We start from the raw sequence: 19,258 nt of genomic DNA on the forward strand, positions 1-19,258 counted from the left end.
TATAGGCTCTCAGGGGTGGGCAGAAGATTAGGCAGAAAAGAGGAAGAAGGAAACTATGGGAAATAAAATGAACAATATTAGCCATTCTCAAGTAATCTGAATAGGAGTTCCACCATTTCCATACACCACAGTAAAACTCTAAAAGCAGATGGCATTGCCAAATGCACAAAGTTTTGAGAGGAGGATAGGATCAAGCCCAGGGAACTTTCTTGAGGAGAAAATTTTTGTTTGATGTGAAGGAAAAGAAGGAAGTGGAGGGCTGGAGGTATAGCTCAGTGGAAGAGCACTTGCCTAGCTGTGAGAGGTCCTGGGTTCCATCTCTAGCACTATATCATCCCCTCCCCCCAAAAAAAACCAAATTGGCTCTGGGGAGGGTAGAGTCAGGATACTGAAGTAGGGTGGTGGTGGTGATGGTAAGGAGGACCTCAATAAATGTCCTAAGAAATAGGACCAGGAATCCTGAAAGTGACATTGGAAAATGAAGAAGTGTGAAAGGAAAAAATTAAAGCTACTGGTGGATTTAAAGGGTGAACAGTTTCTACCGTGAGCATAATTGGAGCTCCTGTCTGTATTCTCAGATGCCTCTGTCCCAGTGAATAATAGATTTTGGTTACATTGATTCAACTTGCATGGGAAGGTTTTTAAAAATAAATTCTAAAAATGATTTATAATTTTCACACTTGTGAAAATTTTGAACAAATGTTGAACAAAAAAATTATACAATAATTCATAACCCAGGGGCAATGATCTATTCTAGCTTTTAAAAAAAATTTTTTTATTAGTTGCTTAAAACATTACAATGATCTTGACATATCATACATTTGGTTCAAATGGGGTACGTAATCTTAATCTTATTTTTCCGCATGTACAGATTGCAGGATCACATTGGTTATACAGCCACGTTTATACATAGGGCCATACTAGTGTCTATTGTATTGTGCTGCCCTTCTATCCCCCCTCCCCTCCCCTCTTTCTACCCAATCTACTGTGACACGTTTCTCTCTCTCTTTTTTCTTCCCCCTCACACCATCTTATATGTAATTTTACATAATAATGAGGGTCTCCTATCATCTTCCATGCAATTCCCCTTCTCTCTCCCATTCCCACGCACCTCTCATCCCTATTTAATGGTAATCTTCTTCTCATGCTCTTCCTCCCTGCTCTGTTTTGAGTTGCCCCCCCTATATCAAAGAAGACATTCTGCATTTCTTTTTTTTTTTATAGAGAGAATTTTTTAATATTTATTTTTTAGTTTTCGGCGGACACAACATCTTTGTATGTGGTGTTGAGGATCGAACCTGGGCCGCACGCGTGACAGGCGGGCGCGCTACCACTTGAGCCACATCCCCAGCCCCAACATTCTGCATTTCTTCTAGCTTTTTAACATCTGTATTTACCACAGTTGTACACATCCCCTATCTTATCTCCCCTCCCCCACATTCTCATACTTTCCCATATCAATATCATTTGATACTCTTTCAGACATGTTTTCAAAACTGTTCATTTGAATGGGCACATTCTAATTTATGGAGTCAGTGTTTGTGATTTGGACATTAATGTTGTTTCCTTTTCTGATTTAGCACCAGCACTATGGCGATGAATATCACTGAACTTTCAATTTCATGGACTATCTTTTCAAGGAGGAGTCTTTTCTTTTATAACCCTCATTCCAGGAAAGACTTCAGGGAAACCAGAAACAAGTTGCAAGAATGAATGACCAGATAAGGTGTGTGTGTGTGTGTGTCTGTGTGTGGTATTGGGGTTTGAACCCAGGGATGCTCTACTGGCTACATTCCTGGCTCTTTATTTTATTTTATTATTTTTTTAGTTGTTTATAGATCTTTATTTTATTTTTATATGTGGTAGTGAGAATCGAACCCATTGCCTCACACATGCAAGGCAGTGTGCTACTACTGAGCCTGAGCCCCAGCCCCCTTTATTTAATTTTTAATTTTCCTTTTTCTTGGTGCTAGGGATCGAACCCAGGGCTTTTTGCATGTGAGGCAAGCACTCTACCACCTGAGCTATATCCTCAGCCCTTTATTTTTTATTTATTTATTTTTTTTATAAAGATCTAGGAAGAGGCAAAGCTCCTCTTGATTACGCTCAAAACAGCCAGGGGCACCCTCCTTTTTTTTTTTTTTTTTTTTTTAAAGTGAGGGGGGGAGAGAGAGAGAGAAAGAGAGAGAGAGAGAAAGAGAGAGAGAGAGAGAGAGAGAGAGAGAATTTTTTTTTTAATATTTATTTCTTAGTTCTCTGCGGACACAACATCTTTTGTTGGTATGTAGTGCTGAGGATCGAACCCTTGAGCCACATCCGCAGCCCTCAGCCCTTTATTTTTAAGACAAGGTCTAAGTTTCCCAGGCTGGTCTTGAACTTGTGATCCTCCTGCTTCAACCCCTGAAGTGTGGGGTTATAGGTGTGTAACACTATGCCTGGCTAGATAAGGCTCTTGAAAGCTGGTTTGTGGCTCCTGAGAGTTCACATGCTCAGGTACTCCCCTGTAGAATGGCCTGCTGAGTCTAGGAAGTGAGTACTCTGAGCAAACAGGAGCACTGAGGGATAGTGTACTGCCAGACAGACCAGTCTGCAGAGTGGGCAGTCAGGAAACTTCCCCAAGCAATATAGGAAACTTTTCATCATCATGACATTTTCCCTGGTGTTAATTATTTTAACTTAGTTGATAACTATATTTATTTGGTTCTGTCCTGCTGAGAGGACAGGCCACTCAGAGGAGGGTGACTATCATTTTGAGTAGTTAGAAATCCTTCCCATTCTCTTTTGCTCTTTTCTAGTTCAATGGCTCTCAACCTCTCCCTAGAGAACATTCTGAAACTTCAGAGGTTTCCTTTCTGTAATTACAGTGGTGGAGGGGGGCACTATTGTCATTTATTAGCAGGGCATGGGCATAAGCTATTCTTCAAAGTACAGTTTGCACAATGAAGAGTTGTCCTTCATCCAGATTCTCAGAAGTCTCCTAGGACACTCATGTACGTAAAAACTCATGTTTAATTATCTGAGTCTAGAACTTAATACAATTTAAAAAAAATTGGTCTAAATATAAGTGAACTTTCTAGGAATGCAATTACTGTTCTGTGTGAATATAGAGAAGATTGACTTCGCTACCAGGAGTTGCTCAACATTTCATTAAGTCTTTTCATTGATGGCAACATGCTGGAGGTAGTTGAGTCACCGTCTCTGCACCTGTATTAGCTTGTGTTGGTAGCTGTTACATCTCTGAGTCTATGGATGGGTGCAAGCATGTAGTGAAGCTAGGCCCTGCACTCATACATTAAAATAATATTTGTTATTTTATTACAAGTAACTGTTCTTTCATTCCCCCTTTATATTACAGCTAGGGAAGCATTGTGATTTTTTTTAAAGTCATGTATGTAGGGAAGTTATATTATCTATGAATTTCAATTCATGATGGGAAGAGGGTCATTAAAAAATGCTTAAAAAGGGTTAAAGGTTGAGAGCCTGGGTTCTAGGTTCTAGTCAGTCTCTCAGCATTTGGCCAGGAAGCTTGCTTTCTTCTTTTTTTTGTTCTTCTCCTCTCCCTGCCCCAATTCAGGTCCATAATCATCAACAACCACGACCATAACAACACTGCACACGCCTTCAGGAGCTGTCAAAAGGCCTGCACTTCCCTACCATCTTTAGAGCTTCCAGTTGGACCTTAGACAAGAGTTATTGATTGCCAGGCTCAGTTGGAGTCAAGAATATTGGCTTCCGCCCATCTGGAGGTTTCTATTCCTATGACCTCCTTACCCCGCGCTTTTCTGTATTTCAATTTCTCTCCTTGATGTCCTCCTTCAATCAGCCCCAGCCCTTCACTCCACGGAGCAGGCAGGCGAGTGGCAGCAGAGCTGTTGTACCATGGAGTCGCTCTGGTTTCCAGCTCTCTCCCCCACCCAACTCTTTTCACGCTTAGTTAGCTCCCGGCGGCCCCCTTGGTCCCCGGTATCTTTCTGACCCTGGCTTCTCCTTTCTCTCCCTTGGTCTCACTTCTCCTCCTGGCCCTTGGCCTTTTTCTTCCCTCTCTCCTCTCGCCAGGATCCAGTGTTGCCTTCTCTTTGTGCAACCGTCTTTCTCCACCTTCATCCTAAGCTCCGTCTCAGCGCCAGCTCCCCAGGTCTTTGATTGGGGGCGTTTCACCTCCACCCCGGTTTCCAGCAGTCTCGCCCCTAGGTCGCTCGGCGGTGCTCTGTCCCCACCCGTGCGCGTGAGCACCAGTTTCCCCCTTCTACCTCTCAGCCCCGCGCCTAGCCACCGCTCCCTCCCCCAGCGCTGTGGGCGGTCCAGGGCGGGGCCGGGATCCGGGGCGGCTCCCGGGGCTCGGGTTGTGGGAGGCGCCCTCTCCCTGGTCTCCCCCTCTCTTCCCCCCGCCCTGCTTCCCCTGCACCCTCCTTCTTCCCTCCGCCCGAGAGCTTTCCCGGTCCCCGGCGCCGCCTCCTTCCCTCCCGGCTTCGCGCTCCCGCGGCCGCCGCCGCCCCGGGGAAGGAGAGACGGGGGTGGGGTTTGGGGGAAGCGAGAGAGGAGGGGAGAGACCCTGGCTGGGCTGAAGCCCGGATTCGAGGGGAGGAGGGACAGGAGGAGGGGAAAGGTGGAGGAGAAAGGAGGGGGGAGCGGGGAGGAGCGGCCGGGCCTGGGGCCTTGAGGCCCGGGGAGAGCCGGGGAGCTGGGCCGGCGCGCCGAGGTAAGAGCCAGGGCCCCGGGGAAGCAGGGCTTGGAGAGGGGCGCGCGGGGGAGGGCCGGCGGGCGCAGGGCCGAGCCGGGGATCGGGGCTGGGGGAGAGGAACTGCGGGGATGGAGACGGGGAGTGATCAGGCGGCCGAACCCGGGAGCGTGGGTAAACCGGGCTCCAGCGAGCCGCGGGGGCCGGGGGAGAGGAGGTGGTGAGAGGTGGAGTCCCGGGAGGGTGGGGGGCCGAGGGAGGCAGGAGGAGGGTGGGGACAGGCTTTCTCTCCTCCTCTCCCCCCACCCCGTGCGGGGCTCCGCCCCCGCCTCCTCCGCGGGGCGCTCTCCTCGTCCTTAAACTGAGCGGGGTCGGAGCTCCTAAGGCTTCCGGAGGGAGGCCAGATCGCCTCCCCGGGCCGGGCCAGGTCGGGTCGGGCAGGGCCGCTCCGGCGAGGCTCGGTCCGGTCCTCACGGTCGCCTCTCACTTAGATGCTGCTGCTGCTGCTGCTGTTGGCGCCTCTCTTCCTCCGCCCCCTGGGCGCTGGCGGGGCGCAGACCCCCAACGCCACCTCAGAAGGTGCACCCTTCGGTGATTCGGGCCCTCATCCGACCCTACTTCCCCTTTCCCTTCTCCTCCTCCTTTCTGCTCCTCATCACTATTTCCTCAGCCCTGTAGAGCATCCTGATAGCCAACCCTTACTCCGCGCCACTATACACTACTCCTGACCTCCTTTCTATCACCCCACATTACTACTTAGCACCCCTTTTCTCTGCCCCACATTACTAGGCTATACCACCTTTCTGTGACCCCGAATCATTTTCTCAGACCCACTGCCCTTTTCCACATTGGCCCCACTTTGTTACTTAGATGGTCTTGTAAGGTCCCCCTCTTTTTCTAATTTAAATCAAATATCCTCGTTTAGCCCTCGTTTTTTAAACCAAGCTCCGGCCATACTTCATATCCTTCACGATTTCTTAATTGCTTTTCTCCATTACCCCCAACCAGCACTATTCCCTCCCAACTGGTGGGCTCTGTCGTCAGCTTTAACTTAGCCCATTACTCACTGTCCTTTAGCTCAGGGTTCTGTATCTGCCCTCTCATCTGCCGCCCAGTCCCTAACCTCCCCCTAGTTCCCAGCCAGTCCACTGACCACACCCTGCTTTTCCCTGCCTCCCCAGCAGAAGTTGGGCTTTCCCCTTTTTCCCACCATTCCTCTCAGAATTGCCTCCCCAACTCACTCTTCAGGTTGCCAGATCATACACCCTCCCTGGGAAGGGGGCATCAGGTACCGGGGCCTGACTCGGGACCAGGTGAAGGCTATCAACTTCCTGCCGGTGGACTATGAGATTGAGTATGTGTGCCGGGGGGAGCGCGAGGTGGTGGGGCCCAAGGTGCGCAAGTGCCTGGCCAACGGCTCCTGGACAGATATGGACACACCCAGCCGCTGTGGTGAGTAGCTTTGGGAAGCCCCACCCCTTCTCAAGACCATTAATTACTTTTCCTGCCTTTAGGCTTAGCATTACTGTTTCCAAGTCAGCACAACCAAATTTACAAATACATTTAATGAACAACTACTATGTAAGATGTTGCTGGGTAGTTAGAGGTGGCAAAGCACTCAGCTTGCACATTTCATTTCATCCTTTCCTTAGGACAGTGATCATTGGATGAAATAACTTTGATTTTTTTTTGTCTTATGCTATTCTCTTTAAGGATTTTTAGTAGCAGATTTTGCCAAAAAAATTGCTAAAATGATTTCAATATATTGCCCAACACCTGTCCATTCCAATGACTATATGCCCAGGGAACAAAAGACAATTTAATATTAACCAACCATATTAAGAAAAGCAAATCTGATTGTGCATTCAAAGTTATCCACACATTTCAAAGATAGAGAACCGCCCACTATAGTGGATTGTGGAGAGATCCCATTTTGTGTGCTTATAGCTCCATCTTGGGTTCCTACAATGGAAATACTTTTTCTTATTTTCTTTTGAGAATGTGTGGATGCTTTCAGGGTTAAGGGGGGAGTAGAAGGTAGGGATGCTAATCCTTTTCACAGCTTATTTTCTGTAGAGTAAGATACTGTGGGATCGAACCCAAGCCCCCTGCTCTCTGTTAAGGGAAAAAAGCCTTCTCCAACTTGCATCTCTTCTCATTTTCCTATCTCTCCACAGTCCGAATCTGCTCCAAGTCTTATTTGACCCTGGAAAATGGGAAAGTTTTCCTGACGGGTGGGGACCTCCCAGCTCTGGACGGAGCCCGGGTGGATTTCCGGTGTGATCCCGACTTCCATCTGGTGGGCAGCTCCCGGAGCATCTGTAGTCAGGGCCAGTGGAGCACCCCCAAGCCCCACTGCCAGGGTGAGGGGAATAGCTGCCTGCATGCAGCTGATGAGGATGCTTGTGCAAGAAAGGGAGTGGGGTGGAGTGGGAATAGATGGTGGGAAAGGATGGGGTCCTATGAAGAATGTGGAGGAGGGCCTTGGGAAGGCAGAAATGAAAGTCCAATTTTTTCCACCATCTACTTGCCTCAAACTTCTGCTATCCCCAGTATTCAATTTCCCTATGTTGGGGGATGTCCTTTCTTTGCTTTTCTCTTTCTGTAAAGTCCCTGCTTCCAGTTCTTGGGACTTACATTTTCTTTTTTCCTTTATGAATCGAACTTTCCCTTACCTTCACAAGGTTTAAATACTCCAAGTTTCCCTAGATCCATTCACTTTCTCTAAATTTAGAACTTTGTATGCATCACCCTCTTCTGGAATTGACTCGTCACCATTCATTATTTAATTGAATTTTTGTAAATATAAAGTCGTGCACAATGTAGAAAAATTGGCAAGAGGAGATCCAGGAGTGGAAATATATCAGGGTAAAATGATTTAAAATTGGGGGCAGAATTATCAGAACATTGCAACTCAGAGATGGAATGGGAAGACTATAGTCCTTTTCTGTCCCTCCTAGACAATTTCCAGCATTCCCTGAGGAATAATTTTTGTGTTTACCACCTTTTTTGCCATCTAGTTCTGCAAACTTCTCCTTTTTCTGGGCACTCAAACTCTCCTTCTGCAGTCTTCTCTTCTAGAATGTAGGCATCTATTCCTATGCCTCATGCTTCTGCTACTCTGTAGACTATTTCAAGATCCTTGGCCTTGTCTTTCTTCAATTAACTCAAGTTATTCCTCTTCTAGTTTACCATTCCATCCCGGAAACGGGTGTCCTATCCAGGGGTGGATTTACTATTAAGCTAACAAAGCTTAAGCTTCAGGGTTCCTCACTTACCAGGCCCTTTTCCTGTGCTCTAATAATGTAGTGGGCTTTAAGAATGTGTTCACATGCTACTTCATTTTTGTCAAAATTGCAAAAACTAGGTATTTTAATAGTAATTGCTTAAAATCCATTGTAATTTTTTTTCTCAGAGACCCTTATACTTTGTAATATTCAGGCTCTACAAAACCAGAATCTGTCCCTGCCTTAACTGTTGCTCCTCCTGTCTCAATTTCTATGTCCTATGAAAAATAAAGGAAGAAAACCAACAAGTCCTGACCCCCAGCCCCACCTTGCTCTTATCCCCAGGCACCCTCCCCTCAGAATCGCAGGCTTCTGCCCTCCCCCATCTTCGGCATGGAGAGGTGTGGGAGGGGGCTGGGGATCAAGCCTGGGAAGCTGGGCGCCAATGGTAACTCTTCTCTGATCCCGGTCTTTCCTGCTGCCAGTGAATCGAACGCCACACTCAGGTGAGATCAGAAACCCTAATCGCGTGCACCGCTATCCCTTTACCCTTAAGTCTTCACCTTCCACCAGCAGGAGTTCTGCCCCTAGGCTATGGATGTCCTCCTTCACCCACATCCCCCCACCCACCCTTTGCGACCGTCCCCTTCTTTCCCTACCTGTTTCCTGCCTCCAGTCCCGGTTTTCCGCGGTCCCTCCCATCTCCGTGCTTGGCTGCACTTCCCTGGGCTCCACCTCCTCCCAGATGCTTCTTGGCCAAATGGCAGAGCCCCGGCAGGGGGCGGCAGCGTGCTGCGAACCTGAGTTTCCACCTCTTCTTCCCCACGGGGTTCCTTCCGACCTTCTCTGGAACCTTTTCCTGCTTGCCCCCTTTTTAGGATTTCACCTGATGGACTCCATCAGCCCATTTCACCCACCTCCAACCCTGGCCAGGGCCTCTCACGCTTCCCCCAATTCTTTCCTTCCTATACTCCTCTTTATTCTCAGTTCTGCCTCCCATCACCCTTTCTCATCTACTTGCCCCATGTTCCCTTCCTCTATCCCCAACACTGCCCCCTATACCAGTCTTCCCTTCCTAACCCATTTCTCTCTTCAAAACTCTTCCCACCTCTACCCCTCTCTCAGCACCCTCAGTTCATATCCTCCTTTCAGATCTCGGACGCCAGCCCCTTTTCTGTCCTGTCCCATTCTCCTTCCCTTCCCCATTCCTCTCGCTGCTTCAGCCTCTCTCCCTTTGCTCCCTCCGCCCACCCTGCCCTCCTGGCAAGCTCCATCTCCTCTTTTCTCCTCCCACTAATATCCCCTTGGGTGGGTGGACCTCTCCCTTTCCATCTCTCCATCCATCCCTATACCTCGAGAGGTTGCACCCTCTTTCCCTAACCCTCCCCTCCTTTCTGGCTGTGGTTCCCACCTCGAGCTTGCTTTCATCCCCGCCCCCTTCCTCCCCGCCCCATCTCCTGCCCCCCCACCACTGCCGTGCCGCTTGCTCGTGACGTCAGAGCCCCCTCCCAGCCCCACATCTCCCTCCTCCTCCCCTCCCTCGGTCAGTCAGTCCGCGAGGAGAGTCCGCGGTGGCGGTAGCGGTGGCAGGAGTAGGAAGCCCACCTTCCCTGCTTCCCGGGGGGCCCTAGCCCCCTCCTCCCCACAAAACCGGGGATGGAGGTGCCTGCCAGACACCCCCTCAGCAGCCCTCCCCAGAAAAAGTGTCCCCCCTGAGCTCCTCCCAGCTCTCCAAGCTGCCACCCCCGCCCCCTCCCTGCCATGGGTCCTGGGGCCCCCTCTTCCCTAGTGGGGTGGCCACTGCCTCTCCTGGTGGTGATGGCAGCTGGGGTGGCTCCAGTGTGGGCCTCTCATTCCTCTCATCTCCCACGGCCTCACCCGAGGGTCCCCCCGCACCCCTCCTCAGAACGGCGCGCAGTGTACATCGGGGCGCTGTTTCCCATGAGCGGGGGCTGGCCAGGGGGCCAGGCCTGCCAGCCCGCGGTGGAGATGGCGCTGGAGGACGTGAATAGCCGCAGGGACATCCTGCCGGACTATGAGCTCAAGCTCATCCACCACGACAGCAAGGTAGCACCCGACAAGGGAGTGGGTGAGAGGTGGGGGCTTAGGGGGGCAGGGGGCCAGCTGTGTTAGCGCCTGAGTCTGAGTCGCTTTGAGATTGCGAGGCAAACCCCTCCCTTGTGTGACTAGCAGGAGAGGGACTGGAAGTGCAGGAGCTTGGGGAGAATAGCAGGGGCTGGAGGTTCAAGATGAGGGTCTGGGGGTTCAAGATGGTTAATCATAGTTAATCACGCTGTAAGACAATCCCTTTGCTCTGCAGTGGGAGACTCATGAAAGTACAGGGGTGTTGAGAAAACTGGTGATGGGTTTAGGGTCCTAGCTGATACTGGCCTTCTGAGGGAGTAAACTAACCCTGGACTGGGTTGGGGGCAGGAGGGAATGTCAGAGGTAGTGAGCTGTATCAGGGGTTTACATTTACCATGGTAACAAGGTAAGTGTGGCGTATGTTAAGGATGGAAGGAATAGGGAGAGAATGAGAAAATTTTGAGGGACTTGAGAGCTCTAGTTTATTTATAAAAACAAACAGGAAGGTAGCTTCTAGCCCTACCTGACTCCTTATCCCTCCATCCCCAGTCCTATTGAAGATTCCTGGACTGTGAGAATGTATGGCTTATACCTATTGGGGAAGGATAATGGTTTAGAGGTGGACAGAGACACTGGAGGATAAATTGAATTAGGGGTTCACATGAGGAGCCCCCACCATAACATGGTGATGGAGAGGAATGCCTAATACAGGGAGAGGAAAGAACAGAAAAGAAAGGAGTGGGGGAGGGGGGCAAAGGGGAAGGATGGGGATAGTGAGGAATCCTGGGGTATCTTGTGGAGCATGGGGGTCCTGATTTTATCTTCTCTTTTAGCATTATGGCCTTTAGATATGAGATGTAGGGTTAGAGAGGAGAGAGAAGGAAGAGGGGGAAGGAAGGAAATTTGGGTCCAGGGGTGTTAGGGATGATCTCTGATAAGATTTCTTTACCTTCCCTCTCCCCTACATGAATAATTGGGTAATGGAGAAGGTATGACACAGAGAAGGAAGGAAATTTGGGATCCCCCTAAATTTCTCTGACATGTGGCTCCAGAGATTTAAGGGACTAGGTTAGGGAGGTAGGGTACAGTGGGTGAAGATTTGGGGATTTTACACTTGGAGTGTGCTGAGGATTTATATCCATTCTCTAGAACATCAATATATATCTAAAGTAAGTGGGGGAAAAGGAAAGGGGATAGAAGTGGGGCTGCAGGCAGGGTGCTTGAGGAGAGGAGAGCATAAGGATTGGTAGGCATTTGGAGACAGAGCTTAAAATCCTTTTGGACTGTTACCTTCTCTGTATTTCTCAAATGTCAGTGTACATAAGAATCACCAGAGGGGTTGTTAAAAATACAGATGCTAACTCCTGGGTCAGGGAGGAATCCCAAGAATTTTCTACATTTTTACCAACAGAAATTCTGCTTGAGTTGTAGCTAACACTAGGATGCCTATGGAAAGAGCAGCAAGGTTCAGGAAAAGAATTAGGTATTAGGGTAGGGAAGGCATGAAGAGAAATAGAGGGTCACATCTATCGGAGGGGTCAGACTTGGGAGACTTTTTGAGAGTTATTGGTCAGGGGCAGGGGTATGAGTGTGGGGGGAAAAGATTGGGAGAGATGGGGACAGGCTTTATGAGGGGGCATCACAAGGAAGTAGGGGAGGCCTGTCTGTGAGCTTGAATTTACCCATCATGATAGGTGATTCCCTGAAGTGTTGGGGAGCAGCTGGGGGACCCAGGATAAGGCAACTAGAGAAGTTAGCAGAGGCATAAAAGGAGGGGATGAGAAGGCAGAAACTGGAATGTGTCCACTAGAATGTGCCTCTTTTCTGCCTGCAAGTCCAGATCCTTGCAAGAGCAATAGGAAGAGGGAGAACTTCATGGAGAGGGGATCTGCCATGATGTCCACATGTTCTTATTAACCATTTCTTCAGACAGGAAGTAGAGGGGCACTGAGGAGGCTTTGGAGAAGCTGGGGGCAGGATCTGGAATAATAGATGCTGAGAAAATTCAGGATATTTGGACCCCAGAATAGTAAAGATATACTGAGATGCCCAAATGGGAGACATGAAGAGAAAGTCTTCAAAGCAGTTGAGCAATACCCTGAGCAGGGGGTGAAGGTGGGGTGGGCATCAGGGCTCAGTGTTCTCTAGCTTCCACCACCTTCCCCTGGCTCCCCTGGCTCTCTGGACTCTAACTTCCCACTGTGTCCCAAATGTCAGGCCTCAGTGGGGAGTGAGCAGGCTCTAGGGAGCTTTCTTTATTTCCTTTCTACTAGTACCCCCCAGTTCACCCTCCCCAGTTGCCTATGTCTCCTGTCTGTTTCCCCTCTTCCCCGGCTCCCCACTGGCTGCCATTTATTCTCCACTTCTTTTGGGTCTCCTGCAGCTTCTGAAATGTCACATTTCAGCAGGAGGGGAATAGGCAGTGGGAGACCCATGACTGTCTCTCCCTCCCCCCCATTGCCACTCCTCCCAGCCTCCCTTTCCTCTCTAGCTTTCTGCATTACTTACTTTACCCAGTGCCATGCCTCTCTTTTAGACACCCCTGAAATCATTTATTCTTGAGAGTTCCATTCTATTTATTCTCCCTGTTCTTTCCTCATCTTAGATTCTTTCCTACTTCCACCCCTGAGTGTTTTTTTTTTTTTCAAATGGACCTGTCAATTGTCAAGGCCCAGCAGGAGGGGATGGGCGAGCTGAGCAGACCCCCTACTGGTCTTGTTCCTGTTCTCTCTTGTTTACTTATCACTAGCCCTGAAAAGATGGAGGAAAAAAAATGAAGGAGAAAAGAGGGAATTCTTAGAGGTGAAGGAAGAAATTTCATAATATGATTTTTGAGGAAGCTGTCTGGGATCCTGGAGAGAATTTGTGTTCCTGCAGACTTTTCTTCTCAGAGATGTTTGGAACATAGAAACATGGGGTGAAGGGCAGGGGTGACAGGAGAGGTGGACTTGGGGATGTCAGCGGATGAACTAAAGGAGAAAAGATACATATCCATGAATACTGATATAGGGGTATGCAGGAGAGGAGAGGGATTCAGTGCCAGATGGAAGACAAAGAATAGAGGTAATTGAAAGAGGAGAAGCAAGAAACGTGACAAGAAGAGATGTCAGGGAGAAGAATATGGTAATAGTGATGAAAGTGGGTAATTGAAGAAGGAACTAGGTTGTCCAAGAAAGATAAGACAGTTGAAATAGAAGGTTAAGAGCCCTGAGGAGCTCCCCAACCCTTCCTTCCTCACTCAGTGTGACCCAGGCCAAGCCACCAAGTACTTGTATGAACTGCTCTACAATGATCCCATCAAGATCATCCTCATGCCCGGCTGCAGCTCTGTCTCCACGCTTGTGGCTGAGGCTGCCAGGATGTGGAACCTCATTGTGGTAAGCAAGGGTGTGGGGGTCAGAAGGGGTGTGGGGGTGGTTTCCTTTTGGGCTGTACTAAGGGAGGATTGTAGGTTTGGGTTTTAAGAGGATTGAGGGAGGGACCCACTTCCAGGATCCAGAACCCTCTGCAGACCTGAGCTGGTTGGCCTCCCAGCAGCAGTGCTTAACCCTACTTAAGCTGATCTCAGAAGGAACTGGGTAGTTAGATGAGTGAAGGAGCATCCTAATTGTGAGGAGTGTGTGGGTCTTTGAGAATCACTTTTCCTAGGACAAAAGTGAGGAGGTTTGGAGAGAGTGGAGGAGAAAACTCTAAAGGCAAGGAAGGGATCAAAGGAATTCTTAGTAGCCCTCAGTGGAGTCCACTCTCCTTGTCCCCTTAGCTTTCCTATGGCTCCAGTTCACCAGCCCTGTCAAACCGGCAGCGTTTCCCCACATTCTTCCGAACACATCCATCAGCCACTCTCCACAATCCTACCCGAGTGAAACTTTTTGAAAAGTGGGGCTGGAAGAAGATTGCCACCATTCAGCAGACTACGGAGGTCTTCACTTCGGTGAGGAGGGATGGGGGAGAAAGTAAAAGGGGGCATTCGACTCAAAGTCCTGTGGAGAGAGATGTGACACAGCATTCATTGTGGGGGAAGATCATGGTTGTTTATTGAAAGAGAACCCATTCCAAGTGGGTTAAGTGCATGTACTTTCTGTAGCTAAGGGAATGAGTGAGTTGAGTTTTTGGGATCCTCTCCATCTTTTTGATATTATGATTCTTTTTCCTTTTGGTGCTGTATTCCCCAGACAGATAGGCTCAAAATGACTCTCAGTTCTGTTAAAGTAGGTTCAATCCCAAATTGAGTCAAGTGGAGAGAAGGAATATAAAATAGGAACCCAGGAATGTAGTAGATTATAAAGACACTGGGTGTGTGTGAGAAAGGGGACAGAGAGGTGGAGCTACTGGTTGGGAGGGGGATGGGGCACAGAGCGAGAGGTAGATACAGACAGACAAGAGACACAGGCCTGGTAGAGAAATGCCCATAGACATAGAGGTTGAAGGAGCCTCATGAAATCTGTGGAAATAAAGAAGAAATTCAAGGCTTCACATCCAAAGAAAGCAGTCTGCTCCCTCCCTTCTATTGTATTCTTTGGGTCCTCCACCCACTCGAATGTTCAGTGGCCCTTTAATCCTCCTTCCTCACTTTTTCTCAGTGACTCAGGCTGTTCTCTGATCCTTTAGTTTGTCTGCTTACCTGCCTCTTGGTCTTTTTTGGGTTCTTCTGTTTTCCCCTTAGGGGTAGAAGTAGGGTGAGTGGTAGGAGTGAGGTCAGTGGAGTGGCTTCCTTCAGACACAGACCTGAGGAAGGGCTCATCATGTGCCGTTCCACTTGGGAAGCCACCTTCTAAGACTGCAGATGCTTTCCTTTGAACTCTTCTAGCTTTGGGGAACAGAGATGTTGGAGGAAGTTTCAGAACACTGCTCTGTCACTCTTGAGATTTCAGTCCCCAGTTAAGGCAGTTAACATCTCTGCTTTATCCCATCGCATGCCCCATGTTTTTCTTATTCATTTCTTGTTCCCACCCAAGACTCTGGATGACCTAGAGGAAAGAGTGAAGGAGGCTGGAATTGAGATAACTTTCCGCCAGAGCTTCTTCTCAGATCCAGCCGTGCCTGTCAAAAACCTGAAGGTGGGTTGGCCAGGAGTGGTGGGCTAGGCCTGTGGAGGGGCTGGGTTGGAGAACCAAGGTCTACTGGAAAGGAGAGTCAGGCGGGGACTGACTGATTGTGTGAGGCAGCAGTGTCTCCTGGGGAGATTTAGCTCCATCTTCCAGCTGACATTTATCCACTGCCCATTGAACATTACTCTGCACTAAGCACTCTGGGATGGGAAATCAAAGCTGTGAAAGCGCCTAGCTTAGCCCCTCAGGCGCTCCTAGGTGTCCCTCAGGAGCTCTGTTTCTGTCTCCATTTTATAGCGCCAAGATGCCCGAATCATCGTGGGACTTTTTTATGAGACCGAAGCCCGGAAAGTTTTTTGTGAGGTGGAGTTGGAATCTGAAGAGGGAGGGAGATTGGGTGGGCTTCTTGCTTTGGTGTTCTCCTAGAGTCTCCTCACTGTACCTTTGCTGAAATTAATAGCAAATGATCTGAGGTGATGATTAATATGATGTCTCTATCTGTTGGCTCTGACTTTATCCCTTCTCCACACACACACAAATTGCACATACCACCTCTCCCTGCACACATGTTATATTTAATTTTCCTCCCCCTTTTTTTTTTTTTTTTTTAATTTCCTGAGTAGTCCATGAATGCCATCTCTTCTGATTTGACTGGAAAGGCTACTCAGAAATAGAGGGTCTGGGGAAGAACTTGGAAGTTGGGAGGAGGTGTTATTGAGACTTTTCTATCATTGTTAGACTTGTGGATTTCTAGACAAGCACTCTACCACTGAGACATGCCCCAGCCCTAAGACTTGTACATTTCTTTTACTTATTCTATTGCTCTTCTATAATTTCTAAGAGGCTGAATAGCTACCATTGAAATAATACAAAAAACAACAGCCACCCCCACTCCCCCCAAAAAAAGCCCTAAACTGTACCCCAGCCTTCTTCTTTGTGTGCAGGTGTACAAGGAACGTCTCTTTGGGAAGAAGTATGTCTGGTTCCTCATTGGGTGGTATGCTGACAATTGGTTCAAAATCTATGATCCGTCAATCAATTGCACAGTGGATGAGATGACCGAGGCAGTAGAGGGCCACATCACCACTGAGATTGTCATGCTGAACCCTGCCAATACCCGAAGCATTTCTAACATGGTGAGACTGTGGGGCATAGAGGCTGGTACCTGGGAGGAGTGGGTGAGGGAGCTTCTGAGGGGAGGGGGAGGGTGTAGAGTTTGAACTTATGAAGAGAAAGGGGTCTGTGCCCACTCTGAGCTTGTTAGCATCATGTCTCCTGTGGATTCTACCTCTGTTGTGACTTTTCTTGGGTAGGAGAGAGGGAGAGAGGGAGAGAGGGAGGGAGAGAAATGATAGAGTGGTATGTTCAGTAGGCCCCTGATGAGTGGAAGGGCTGTTACCATGGAAACAAGGAGCAGTTGGTGTGAAGTCAAATGAGGGAGAGGCGTTAATGATAATATAGACGCTTGTATATGCAAGCACACCTTTACCAAAGCACTGTTCCTCGGCAGAAATGCATTTTATTTTTTTTTTTTTGGTGACTTACATTAGTATCTTAGAGTTACTTAATATTCACTCATGATGAAATTAGCTTGGATTCTAATTTTTTTTTTTAATGATTCTTTTTTTAGAATTTTAGATGTAAAAATGACTAAATCATTTAGTTCCAGATAACTGGTTAGTGACAGAGTTGGAACTAGAAGCACATTGCCTGACTTGGGAGGGCTGGGGCAGCCTTGCAGGTGGGAGCACAAGTGGGTGTGGATGTGGGTGTGGGTGTGGGGGAGGGGGAAGAGCTTCACTGCTGCTCAGCACGACATCTTAAGCACAGAAATCCTAGTGAGCTCAATGGGGTAACCAGCATGTCTACTTATTATATCAGGTACACCCTTAGGTATATAATGCCTGTTTTGCAGAGAAGGCTAGGGGTGAACTAATGATGGTAAAATCCTCAAAGTGTTTATTTAAAGGAGTTTTACTAGCAATTGATTTTATTTGGTAAACTAGGAATTTAAAATCAGATTTTTTTTTAATATTTATGTTTTAGTTGTAGTTGGACACAGTACCTTTATTTTATTTATTTATTTTTATGTGCTGCTGAAGATAGAACCCAGGGCCTTTTATGTGCTACGTGAGTGCTCTACTTCTGAGCCACAATGCCAGCCCCTTAAAATCAGATTTTAAACAATATTCTGATGTATATTTATTATTTGCATCTTATATACCAGAAAATTAAGACTCAGAGAAATTTAGTGACTTGTTCCATGCAGCTATTGAGTTGTCCTGCTGGAACTGGCTTCTAATTGAATCTAATTCCAAACTGCTCTCATCACTTCTATGGGTAAGCATGAAGCCTGACTGAAATCTTGTATTTTTTTGTGCTAGCACTGTTCAGCTGATGGTAATTTTTGAGCACAGGAGAAATAATAATTTAGGAAGTTGGTTGTGTCAGTGAATTATGATGAATGGTGAACTGCCTCATGGACTCTGATCATAGACTCTATTCTGGGATATTCTAAAGGGGATTCTATGTTTAATGTATCTTATTTGAAAAATAGAGTGAAAAAATTCTGGAGGTTCACCTCCCTATAGAGTACTGGAAAGGCGAGTCATCCTCCAGAACTGAGGAATTAGTGGTGCTGGTTGCTGAAGATGGGAAGACTGGTACCCTGAGCCCAGGACCTGCCAATAATGGCTGCTGTCTCATAGCAGGAAGCTAGAGCAGGCAGACAGAAAGCCAAGAATTGTTCACAGATATAGAGGGACACTTGAGCTTTGGAGTAGGATGTTAGAAGATCTCTTTCTGGCTCCTGGTCTCTAGAGGAAGATGGTGCCTGCCTTCTAGACCATAGGGCTTCTAGTGACACCGGGCTAAAATACCAAGTAGAGAAGCCAAGATTTTTCAATAGAGGAATAGAAGCAGCCCTAACAACTGACTCGGGAATCAAATAGCACCAAGAGAAGTGAATCAGAAGCTAGGATTGAAACAAGCAGGACAGAGCTATAGAGACTTAGAAAAGAAGCTGAGTTGCTTTCACTCCACAGAATGGCCTCACATTTGTTTAAATCAGTATTTCCCAAACTTTAGTTTCCAAAGAACTACCTACAAAGGTAGTTAGTACACAGACCACTAAGCTGTTTCCCTAGAAGTTCTGAGTTGTTTTCCCTAGAAGATCTGGAGTAGGGCCTGAGAATTTATATTTTTAACAAGTTCCCAGAAATGCTGATGTTACTTCTTTGGAAATCACACTTTTACCACTATTAGGGTAGTAGTTTTTAATCAGAGGTTGGAAATGTCTGGGGATACTTTTGATTGATACAACTAGGAGTGAGGGCTTCCCTGAAGGATAGCTGCTCATAGTGTCTAATGGGTATAGACGAAGGATGCTTCTAAACATTCTGTAATGTGAGCTGTGCATGGTGGTACACACCAGTAATCCCAGCTACTTGGGACGATGAGGCAGGAGGATTGCAAGTTTTAGGCAGGAGGATTGCAAGTTAGCCTGCACAACTTGGACCATGTCTCAAAAAAATAAAAAGGGGTGGGATGTAGCTCAGTGGCAGAGTATCTCTGGGTTTATTCCTCAGTACTGGAAAAAAGATATTCTAAAATGCGCAGCTCAACACTGACAGCAAAGCTGTTCTGTCTAAATTGCCAACAGTGTGGAGATTGAGAAATCATGATATAGAGAAAGAATCTTTAGGTACAATATAAAGAAATGGAGAGTGAATTAGAATGGTTTTGGAGAAATGTAGCTATGATCTAGAGGGGAAGATGGGAGGTGGCATACCTTTGAGATGAGATTGTGAATTTATCCTGATTGGGAAGGAGATCTCATCAGACCTGGGTACAAAACAAACTAAAAACCTACCTCAGGACACACAGATCACTGTCAAGCATCCATTTTCACACGTGGAGCCAACCAGACAGAGCTGTTTATTAAAAATGAAGATCAGGGCTGGGGATGTGGCTCAAGTGGTAGAGGGCTCGCCTGACATGCATGTGGCCTGGGTTCGATCCTCAGCACCACATACAAACAAAGATGTTGTGTCCGCCGAGAACTAAAAAATAAATATTAAAAAAAAATGAAGATCATAAATTTGCACTTGGTTAATTCACTGATTTCTGTGAATTGTGGAACTTTTGTTGTTCAGTTTTTCTCAGCAGCACAGTAAAATTTCTTTTTGGAAATTAATAACCATATCTTTGCTGATTGAAAG

The 19,258-nt window shown here is 47.5% G+C and overlaps 2 protein-coding genes across 7 annotated transcripts in view; one reads left to right on the top strand and one right to left on the bottom strand.

Moving 5' to 3' along the window:
• Positions 1–9,647, bottom strand: part of Mog (myelin oligodendrocyte glycoprotein) — a 40,616-nt gene extending 30,969 nt beyond the window's left edge. Inside the window, exon 1 of the mRNA XM_040282251.2 lies at positions 8,565–9,647. Within this exon, the coding sequence (XP_040138185.2) occupies positions 8,565–8,607 (43 nt within the window). The 5' untranslated portion in view covers positions 8,608–9,647. The remainder of the gene's footprint in view (positions 1–8,564) is intronic.
• The window catches only part of Gabbr1 (gamma-aminobutyric acid type B receptor subunit 1), a 30,048-nt gene continuing 15,347 nt past the window's right edge, over positions 4,558–19,258 (top strand). For 2 of the 6 annotated variants that reach the window (XM_078020412.1, XM_078020411.1), the window contains exons 1-11: positions 4,561–4,699; positions 5,170–5,257; positions 5,927–6,130; positions 6,856–7,041; positions 8,391–8,411; positions 9,812–9,972; positions 13,233–13,367; positions 13,751–13,921; positions 14,946–15,047; positions 15,336–15,401; positions 15,983–16,174. In XM_078020412.1, coding sequence (XP_077876538.1) covers positions 5,170–5,257; positions 5,927–6,130; positions 6,856–7,041; positions 8,391–8,411; positions 9,812–9,972; positions 13,233–13,367; positions 13,751–13,921; positions 14,946–15,047; positions 15,336–15,401; positions 15,983–16,174 — 1,326 coding nt within the window. In that variant the 5' untranslated portion in view covers positions 4,561–4,699. Of the gene's footprint in view, positions 4,700–5,169; positions 5,258–5,926; positions 6,131–6,855; positions 7,042–8,390; positions 8,412–9,811; positions 9,973–13,232; positions 13,368–13,750; positions 13,922–14,945; positions 15,048–15,335; positions 15,402–15,982; positions 16,175–19,258 lie in introns of those variants that run through there. The other 4 variants (XM_078020415.1, XM_078020413.1, XM_078020414.1 and 1 more) reach the window with 4 other exon arrangements.

Source organism: Ictidomys tridecemlineatus, chromosome 8 (genome assembly GCF_052094955.1).
Source record: "Ictidomys tridecemlineatus isolate mIctTri1 chromosome 8, mIctTri1.hap1, whole genome shotgun sequence".
Taxonomy (NCBI): domain Eukaryota; kingdom Metazoa; phylum Chordata; class Mammalia; order Rodentia; family Sciuridae; genus Ictidomys; species Ictidomys tridecemlineatus.